Raw genomic sequence first — 10734 nt, 5'->3', positions numbered from 1 at the left:
TACATATATATATATTCCATAGTGAGAAAAAAACAGTTTAATACATTGTTCTTTTTGCTGTGGAGTATACTGTTGTCATGGAAATCAGTTTATTTGGTAGCTCCTCAGATTGAAGAAGTCCTTTGGATGAATGACGAAATGTCTCAGCTTAAAAAAGAAACCATCCAGATGACCTGACTGAACATTGTTGGATTTTATACTTGGATTATTGAACATGAACTTTGGTATTTTTAACGACTTTGGCATGACTGTCTCAGAGGAGTTGACAGGGGAGAGGGCAGGCCCCGGAGGCCATCTTAACACCAGAAAACTGTTTGGTTTTTGTTGTTGTTGTTTTTTTCCCACTATGGTGTATGCCGTTGTTGTGGGAATCAGTTTTGTTTGATGGCTCCTCAGATTGAAGAAGTCCTTTGGATGAAAGACGAAACGTCTCAGCAAAAAAGAAACCATCCAGATGACCTGACTGAACATGGTTGGGTTCATCTAACAAAGTTCAGTCAGGTCCTCTGGACGGTTTCTTCTTGTTGAAACGTTTCGTCCTTCATTCATCCATAAGACTTCATCAGTCTGAGGAGCCACAACAAGCTCAATCTTATAAATACAGTAGCACTTTCTCATAGTGGATCAACCAGTTTGATGGTGCTCAGATGGTTTGTGGAGTCCGCCGACTCCCCAGCCAACTCGTTTGAGGCTGCCATGGCCAAAATAACTTTGTTGGATTTTTCTACCTGGATTATTTAGCATGAATCAGGATTTTAAAAAGTCCATGTTTAACTCTGTTTCAGCTGTGCTCTGTAATCATTCAGACACCTGGGAACTTTACATGTTGCTCTCACAAAGTAAAATACCAAAACAACTATTTCACAAAAAATACTCGTAAATTACAATCAAAATGGGATTGATACTGTAAATCGGGTGTAAAAGGCATCGCTATGAAACTGTTCGGGTGTCCAGTTTTACAAATGCGTATTAGTAACTGTAAAAAGGTCAATGGAGTTGCTTGCCCCTGCAGGTTCTGCAGCTACGTGCTGAGAACAAGAGTCGTTGTCACACATTTATATTAAACAGTATTTAGTTAAGAGTTCACATGAGTGACTAAATTTGAGGTTGAGAAGGTAAAATTTTAATCTGTCATTAACTGGTTTGTGTTGAGAAAAAGGACAGAGGTGAAGCTGCATGGTTCAGTGAGATCCCCCGTCTCATAGATCACAGAACTTTAATGAGAAGTTAAAAAGTTGTGTCCAGTTGAAGTACTGTTATAAAATATGAGTTGACTTGTTGGAAATCAGACAAGGCAGACAACAGTCAGATGAGTTTATAGATTTTATTTTTTTTGTCTTAAAATAAACGTTTAAAATATTGTCTTGTCTCTTTTTCATGGACCTTGGATCCCATCTTGGTCTGTCTCATGAGATGTGTCTCGTTAAGGACAACCCAGAGAAAGACCACCCACTTCGAATGTTATCAGCCATTAAATGGTCGTTATTAGTTGTTATCATCCCCATATGTAGCGGTCAGGCTGCCCCACCTGTACCTCCTATTGGGTTTAAAGGTACGTTGTTAGCGATGATAATAGGCTCCATTTTTACCTTTGTTAACGCTCATAATAATAATAATAATAATCATTTTTATTTAAAAAGCGCCTTTCATGACACCCAAGGACACTTTACAGTAAGAACAAAGATCAACAGGAATAAATTACATAAAGAATGTAAAATACAGAAAGAATATAAAATACATACAGAATATAAAATGCACAAAGAATATAAAATACATACAGCAGAGTTAAGGATAAGCGAGTCTAAAGAGATGTGTTTTCAGAGCAGTCTTGAATATAGAAAGAGAGGTGGTGTTCCTTAAGTCAGGGGGTAGAGAGTTCCAGAGATGAGGAGCAGAGCAGGTGAAGGCCCTGCTCCCCATGGTGGAGAGGCGGGCAGAGGGTACATGGAGGTGTAGTGAAGAGAAGGATCTGAGAGAGCGAGAGGGGATGGAGATGTGTAAGAGGTCAAGTAGGTACGGAGGGGCAAGGTTGTGGATAGCTTTGAAAGTGAGAAGAAGAATTTTGAAGACAATGCGTGATTTAACCGGGAGCCAGTGGAGCTGCTGCAGGACAGGAGTGATGTGGTTATAGGAGGAGGTTTGAGTGATGACACGGGCAGCTGAGTTCTGGACCAATTGCAGCTTCTGGAGAGATTTGTTGGGGCGGCCATAAAGAAGGGAGTTGCAGTAGTCAATCCGAGAAGTCACAAGACTGTGAACAAGGATAGCTGTGGAGCGGGGTGTGAGAGAAGGGTGGAGACGGTTAATATTTCGGAGATGGAAATAGGCAGACCGAGTGACATTGTTGATGTGTGAAGTGAAGAAGAGAGTGGTGTCGAGGATGACACCAAGACTCTTGACCTGAGGCGAGGGAGATAGCAGAGAGTTGTTAAGGGGGATGAGAAGATTTTCTGATTTTGAAAGAGAGTTTTTGATACCGACAAGAATGATTTCTGTTTTGTTACTGTTTAGTTGTAGAAAATTGTTAGAAAACCAGTGATTTAGCTCATTGAGACAGTCGGTGAGGATGGAGGGTGGGTGGGTGGAGTTTGGTTTTGTTGACAAGTAGAGCTGTGTGTCATCAGCATAACAATGAAAATGGACACCAAATTTACGGAAGATGTGACCTAGAGGAAGGAGGTAAATGATGAAGAGGAGGGGTCCGAGGATAGAGCCTTGGGGGACACCCGTGGAGACGGGGGAAGACTGGGAACGAAAGGATTTGAGCTGAATGAATTGAGTGCAGTCAGAGAGATATGATTTGAACCAGTCTAACGGAGTACCTGAGATGCCAGTGGAGGTTAGTCTGTTGAGGAGGATAGAATGACAGATAATAGCTTCATGTGGTTAGGTTTAGAGTAAAGGGTCTGGCGGTTAGGGTCTTGGTTAGGTTTAGGCACATGGGTAAGGGGGTTTAGTTTAGGGTTGGTTCTCTGGGTCAGGTGTAAGGCTAGGTTTAGCTAAAGGGTTACATAAGCTGAAAAAAAAAAAGACACTTCCTGGTACCTCTGACGCTGCCTATAATCAGCGATAATAACGTACCTTTAAACCTACTAGGTGGTAGGTGGGACAGTCTGACCGCTACATATGAGGATGATAACAACTAATAACAGCCATTTAATGGACTGATAACATCCGAAGTCACTCGAAAGACACAAAAAACATCAATTTTCAGACTAAACATTTGGTTTTGCAAGACTGTCTAGCCATGAATCATAATTACATGTCCTTAATTTAATGGCATGGTTTTAGACAAACATGTATAGTGCTCTAAGCATGTGCTGAGGAGAGGGTCAGCTGCTACCACACCAACATTTAGCTCAGTGTTAGTAAAGTTGTCTGAGTTATTTGTTTTGTGAATTGAGTTTGTAGCAGCCTTAGTCTTGGTTAAGTCCTATCTGTCCTCTGATTACTTTCTCAAAGTTTCATTAAAATCTGTGCTGTGGTTTATAGCACTGGTAAACAATTCTCTGAACTGGGGAGGTGCTTCCACAACCAACAAATCCCAACAGTTGGATCAGTCGTGCCTTCATATGATATTCCTGAGGTCCTGTCCGGCAAAGAACGTCTACTCTGAAACAGAAGTTGAAAAACGAACAATGAAAAAACAGTATGAACGGGGAACGGTCTCAGAAGTGCAACAACAACAAAAAAAATGAACTTAGATTAAAAGAACTGTTGAAATATTTCCTGAAAACATTGCTCAAATAAGATATGTGTCCATTCAGTCAAGTTCTGATCGGACTCAGAAGAAATCTTGCATATACAGTAAATGTATCTAACTTTAGGTGGCACCAGGAGGGCGTATCGCGAATGCTTAGCAAATGGCAGCTGGCGACAGATGGAGAACTCCTCCGATCCCTGGCGAGATGACTCTGAATGTGTGGAGGACCATTTCTTTAAAGACAAGGTGAGGAGGAACGTTTCAGGTGGGTTCTTTAAGCTGAATACGTTCTACAAGATACAAACATCAAGTGATGTTTGCTTCACTGTTTGAAACATTTCCAGAAATATTGGTCTTTTAAGTTATTTTCTCGTGTGTGTCCAGGAGGAGGAAATGCTTCGGCAGACTGCACTTAGACTCATCTCTGTCATCGGCTACTCCCTGTCCCTGTTCTCCCTCATTCTGGCCACTCTCCTCATGGGCATGCTGAGGTTAGTTCTCATGAAGAAAACTTATGATAGTTCCACGGACAAAGTTTATATTTTATAAAAAAATGACTGAAGTTGTTTTCAAGCCAAAAAAACATTGATTAATTTAAACGCTGGGATTTAGTTGTAAACTGCCAGGACCTTAAAGCTTTTCAAGGAAAGCCCTAAGAAAACTTGGGAATAAAAAAGATAAATGTTTTTATTTCAGTCATGTTTATAAAATAAATGAATTTATTATATGTCTTGCGTGTCTGGGTGTAATTGTGCTGCGAGCTATTGGTGTAGAAACATCAGCAGTTTGTGTGATTGTGTTGTTAGTAATAATTTTTTTTGCAAATGTTGTCTTGGTTGGAGCAATACACAAAGAACTGGTTAGGGTTCATTTCAATTCAATTCAATTCAGTTTATTTATATAGCACCAAATCTCAACAAAGTCGTCTCAGGGCACTGAACAGAAATATTCACATACATAGAAAAGACAATTAGTAAAGTTCTCTATCTAAAGAAGAAGCAGACTTGTTGAATCTTCACTTGATCACAGTCTCCCATCCTGAGCATGTAGGGATCTGCACCTGCCCTGCTCTGTGCAGATAGTTAATGACTCTCAGGTGCTACGTATTGCGTTTAATTAGAGACTCTCCTTTATATACTGTGCTCTCCTGCATCTCAGGCAGGGGAGCATTAGGTGCTTAAGCTGCATCTTCACGGTCGTCTCCTAGTGCCTTGGTATTTCATGTATTTCCTACGAATGTAAGTAGTATCGCTGCCCCGACAGCATTATTTGTTATTGTTGCCTTTTTGTGATTAAAACGCCTTTTTTGTGACCTTGTTGGAGTCCTGCTTGCATTTGGGTGTCAACCCCCCCACCCCCACCACCACCACACACACACACACCCCGATCGTGACAGAGCAAGCACAAAGGAGACAGTAGAAAGGAAAAACTCCCTTATAACAGGAAGTGCAGAACCAGGCTCGGGACAAGCAGCCATCTGCTTCAACAGGCTGGGTTTGAGAGGAACAGGAAGGAGAAACAAACAAACACAGAATGGCAGGTCCAGATGTAGGTGCAGGTGTATCCTGTATTGGAAGAAAGACCAAAAAAAAAACATGTCAAGGATAAAATTCAAAAAATACAAATAAAAAAACAGGTAGAGTAGAGTAAATAAAGACAGCAGCAGAATGAAGAAGTCAGTTTGTCCTCCAGCAATCTAAGCCTATAGCAGCAGAACTAAGGGAAAGCTCATGAAACCCAAGCCAACCCTAACTATAGAATTTATTTAAAAAAAATTTAAAAAAAAGGAAAGTCTTAAGCCCAGTTGTAAAACTGGACAATGTGTCAGCCTCACAGACAGAAACTGGAAGTTGGTTCCACAAGAGAGGAGCCTGATAACTGAAAGATCTTCCGCCCATTCTGTTTTTGGAAACTCTAGGAACCACAAGTAAACCTGCAGTCTGAGAGCAAAGTGCTTTGTTAGGAAAATATGGAACAATAAGATCTGTAATATAAGATGGAGCTAGGTTGTTGAGCACTTTGTAGGTTAGAAGCAAGTTTTTGAATTAAATTCTGAATTTGACAGAGAGCCAATGGAGAGAAGCTAAAACTAGAGAAATGTGATCTCTCCTATCAGGAGAGGTTAGGATTAAAACAATTAGGATTCTGTCACTAAAGGCAACAGAATTTGTGCGCTGTCCATCATTGCGCTGGCTCCCCATGCACGTGTCCCAATCACCCCACCCAGGCCTCTTGTAATGACCCCACTCAATCGAGTGCTTCAAGGAGGGAGAGTATCGGGTGATGCCAGGGGTAGGCTTGTCGCGATAACAAATTTTGCTGGGTCATTGTCTCAGAAATTATTGTGATAAATTATAATATTGTTTGAAATTTAACAATAATTAATTGTCAAATTTTAGAAAACATTTTTTGATATGTTTGAAGTGTAGTACCTTTTTTGACCACCTGATGGCAGTGTAAGACTGAACCAAAGGATGGATAGATGAGCAGATGTCTCTTTAAGAAAAATGGGAGGGAAGGCCCTTGACGTGACATGGGCTCACATGGTGACATAGCGAACGCTTGTTGATTTGAGCTCTTTAGCATAGCATTTTTCACACAAAGCTTTAAAACAATTCAGTAAACAAGTTCTCAGCTTCTTTTTGCAGAAAAAAACAACTTTTTACACAAAGTTATGATTTTTAACCATGAATTTTGGAGCTTGACAAGACGAAGTTTTATTCACGAGGTCAGCCTGTTAGCTTAGCTTGTAGCTTAGCTTCTCAGTTTAGCTGCTTTTAACGATTCAAAAACGCGATTTTGGATGGTTAAAACAGATTTTAAAGAGAAAAGACAAAGGGAGGTCAGTGAAGAACACCGGAGTTGAGCCATGTCTTCAGTAGAAAGAGAGAGGCATGAAGAAACGATAAAGCCGATGAATGAAAATGAGGTTGATAATTTTCATTCATGATGCGATTAATTGATTTATTGTTTATCGCGACAGGCCTAGCAAGGGGTCCTTGTCAGGATCAGAGTCCAGGGTCAAAGGTCAGGGGTTTATGGTCAGGATAAGCAGTCAAATTTAGGGTCAAAGGTCAGGGGGTTAGGTTTAGGGCACGGGGTCATGGGTTAGAAACCAAAAAAGTCCATGCTCAATAATCCAGGTATATAATCCAACAATTTTCACTCAGGTCATCTGGACAGTTTCTTTTTTTGCTAAAAGTTTCACCTTCCACCCGGAAGGCTTCATCAGTCAAGGAAATGTTTGAGCAATAAAAGAAACTGTCCAGATGACCTGACTGAAAATTGTTGGATTATATACCAGGATTATTGAGCATGGAGTTTTTTGGTTTTGAACCAGTTTGACATGACTGTCGACGAGGAAGGGGGCCGGCAGCGGAGGAGGGGGCGTGCCAAAGACACCATCTTAGCACCAACATAACTGGTTTGTTCCACTTTGGAGTAAGCTGTTGGGGGAAGAATCAGTTTTGTGTTGTGTGATTCCTTGACTGATGAAGCCTTCTGGATGGAAGGTGAAATGTTTCAGCAAAAAAAGAAACTGTCCAGATGACCTGACTGAAAATTGTTGGGTCCTGGGCTAGGTTTTGGGACGGGTTAGCCTTAACGGTCGAGGATAGGTTTAGGGTCAAATATCAGGTTTAAGGCAGGGAATTCTGGATTCAGTTTGGGGTCAGGGTTAGGTTTAGGGTCATTGTCAGAGGGTTAGGTTTAGGGTCAGGAGTCCGGGTTCAGATAGAGCTCGTCATTAAAGCTTAGCCTCCAAAATGTAATTTTTATGTATTCTTGTGGTTGATGGAACATAATGAATGGGCTTCTTTCCTCATAATGAAACAGCAAAGCCATGTTCATGAGTCACACCTTGTTTAACTTCTCAACATGAAGCTTCCGTTGGTCATTTGAAACAAACACATCACTACCCTGAGACACATTTACAGCTTCAGCTGCTCTAATGTCGATCAGAATCATATGAGTCTGCAGTAGTTTGATTACAAAGAGGTATGTACAAGACTATAATGACTAGTCATCACTAATAGAATTATAAACCCCAAGCCAGGCTTCCCTTGTAGCTTGATCATTTTTTATTTCCTTCTATGTTATGCCCCGTGCCATCAGTAATGCTTTTAAAGTTTCAGATCAATGCCTTACTAAGAATGCTTTTGTATCTTCTTACCAGGAAGCTTCATTGTACTCGGAACTATATCCACATGAATCTGTTTGTGTCATTTATCCTGAGAGCTGTGGCCATTGTTTCAAAAGAAATCATACTGCACATTATGTATTCCAACCTACCCAAGGATGACCCTGGATGGACTTCCTACCCGAGCTCTGCGGTACTCTCCCCCGCCTTGTTTTTCATGTATAAGCAGATCTTATTATCATTTTTGTCCCATTGTAATTGTGTGCATGTACTCTGTTTATAATGTCTGCATGAACCTTTTCCTCAACAGATAGTGTTAATGTGCAGGTTCTCCAAAGTGTGCATGGAGTACTTTGTGGCCTGCAACTACTTTTGGCTCCTGGTGGAGGCCATCTTCCTTCACACGCTGCTCTTCACTGCAGTGCTTACCAAAAGGTGCTTGCTGAAGAAATACATGCTGCTAGGTTGGGGTAGGTCATGAATAAGCATTTTTGCCTGTGCATGTCTTGCTCATGGGAAGTAGATTAGGGTTAGGGGTTAAGACTAAATAAGACATTGTTCCATATTTGATCCAGGTTGCTGCATGTCTGCATGTCATGGCATTTTGATGCTGCTGGGGGGCAGTCTAGTCTAAAGTGTGTAACAATCTCAGGTATGGCAGGGTGAAAGTAATCATTAAAAAATCATGGAGATTGTTGTTTTCTCAGTCTTTCTTTGTTAGTTATTAATTTTTAGGCATATTTTGTCTGATCTAAGGGACCTTTCACACAGGATGACTTGCTAAAACATGGATGGTCTTTGCACATTTGGCAAGGTTTTCAGGCACATTTAAAGAAAACACCTGGACTTCCCATTATGCCTAATGGAAAGTGAATCATCCACAATGATTTTAAGCATTAACACAATCTCAGTAGTGAAGTCCTGACTGTTAAATTTTGTGATGGCATCATGTCAATGTCCTAGGTGGAGCATAGTGGCAGTGCATATGTCATGTGGTTTGGTAGTCCATGCTTTGAAGATGAACTTGTCTACAACTATGATTGGGAGGGACACAGTCATGGATCAACCTAGTGTGCACATGATACCCATGATGAGTGCCATGTCAAGGTGGGATGCTCAGGGCTTGGTGAGGGCTCAGGAGAGCATTTTAAGGTTGTGGAAAATAGCCGAGGAAGACCTATTGGTAAAAACTGAGTGTAGAAGTGCCATGATTGGCTTTACGCTCCAAGAGGATTTTCAGTTTATGTCACAGTCCAACAACAATTTTATAGGTGGTCTAGTTTAAGGATAGCTTGATGGGGTCATCATCCTGAGTGAAGGGGCCTCAGCTGGTTGGCGTCCACTCCTCTAATACTGACTTACAGTCAGTAAGCATTTGCCCTTTTTAGGGATTCATTTATGACATCTAGCACTTTTATAGGACTGCGTAGAAGTTTATCTGAATTAAATGAAACTCTGAGAGCTCAGCTCAGATAAATGTGTGGACTGGACAGGAGAGCAAACTATTAAAGCCAGATTTTGTTGTTTTGCTAACACAAGTTATTTAAAAAAGGTATATTTTAAAATGTTTTCTCTGCAAGTGGATGGCAAAACACATTTATGGCTGTTATGTCTTTTCAGGAACTCCTGTGTTGTTTGTGACGCCATGGGCAGTGGTCAAGATGTTGTATGAAAACATAGGGTAAGTGTCGGGCATGCCTCTCAGACATATTGACATGACTTAAGCTAAAAACTTTAACTTCAAAGACCTATAACCTATTTCTATCCTAAGGTGTTGGTCCATCATGAATAGATGGTTCTGGTGGATCATTAGAGGCCCAATTACTTTATCAGTGCTGGTAAGGGATGTAAATGTTGAACATGTTTAGTGTGTTTGAAACCCATTTTATGGTGTTTTCTATAAAAAAAAACTGAACAATATATTTGGACTTTCAATAAATTTTAGTCTGGTTTCTTACAGCATTTTGTGCTCCTTGTCTTGTGTGAAGATGTGAAGCTGCTGTTGTCAAAAAACATTTATTTTTAAAATAATATTAACACATGTGTGCTGCGGCTTGATAATAGTTTAATTCATATTGTATTTTCCAGAGCATTTTATCTCTAATCCCTGTTTGATATGTTTTGCAGATCATTTTCTTCATTTTCATCAAGATACTGATGTTGTTGTTGTCAAAGCTGAAAGCAGATCAGGTGAAATTCACAGACTACAGATACAGGTACTCCAAACTGTTACATGTTCAGAAATAAGTTTGACACGTTGCAAGTACCATCTTTGCATGTAACATTAAAATGTTAATCACGTGACAAAATGTCACACAGATTCATAAGCTGTAAACAGACCATGGCAGGAAGACTCATGTCAACAGTAGCTTCTTGTTTCTTTTTTTGAATTATTAATAATTGTTTTATTCCACACTCAGTGCCTCATACTGACAAAGTAAAAATGAGGGGGGGGGAAAAAGTATTTTGTGAATTTATTAAAAATAAAAACTGAAAACTGAAAAATCTAATTTAGAAAAGTGTTCAGACCTTTTGAAACACTTTAAATTTAGTTTGGATGCTTTCATTTTTTCAATCACTGCCTAAATATTTCGGAAGAGAAGGGCCTTGGTGAAAGAGGAGACCAGGAACCTGGTGGTTCTCTGAGCTCCAGCATACATAGGTTAAGATGGGACTATGTTGTAGAACTCGTTAACTAATAAATAAAAAAAAAGGTACCACTTTATAATAAGGCTCCCCTTCTAGATGCTAATAAATAGTTTATAGGTACATTACTAATTCCACTTTGTAAAGCATTAATAATTGGTTTTTAAACATTAATTAAGGGTGACACCTAGACAAAACTGGCCAGTTTCTTGCCAAATAGTGACCCCAATCTGCCACATATATATAT

The 10734-nt window shown here is 40.1% G+C and overlaps 1 protein-coding gene across 1 annotated transcript in view; it reads left to right on the top strand.

The window, feature by feature from the left end:
* Positions 1 to 10734, top strand: part of LOC119423340 (glucagon-like peptide 2 receptor) — a 32742-nt gene that overhangs the window by 4085 nt on the left and 17923 nt on the right. Inside the window, exons 4-10 of the mRNA XM_037690717.1 lie at positions 3828 to 3949; positions 4088 to 4194; positions 7878 to 8034; positions 8152 to 8311; positions 9462 to 9522; positions 9613 to 9679; positions 9969 to 10057. Of these exons, the coding sequence (XP_037546645.1) occupies positions 3828 to 3949; positions 4088 to 4194; positions 7878 to 8034; positions 8152 to 8311; positions 9462 to 9522; positions 9613 to 9679; positions 9969 to 10057 (763 nt within the window). The remainder of the gene's footprint in view (positions 1 to 3827; positions 3950 to 4087; positions 4195 to 7877; positions 8035 to 8151; positions 8312 to 9461; positions 9523 to 9612; positions 9680 to 9968; positions 10058 to 10734) is intronic.

Source organism: Nematolebias whitei, chromosome 17, assembly GCF_014905685.2.
Source record: "Nematolebias whitei isolate Nwh7 chromosome 17, NemWhi1, whole genome shotgun sequence".
NCBI classification, from domain to species: Eukaryota; Metazoa; Chordata; class Actinopteri; order Cyprinodontiformes; family Rivulidae; genus Nematolebias; species Nematolebias whitei.
This window is presented reverse-complemented; position numbering and strand designations above follow the sequence as displayed.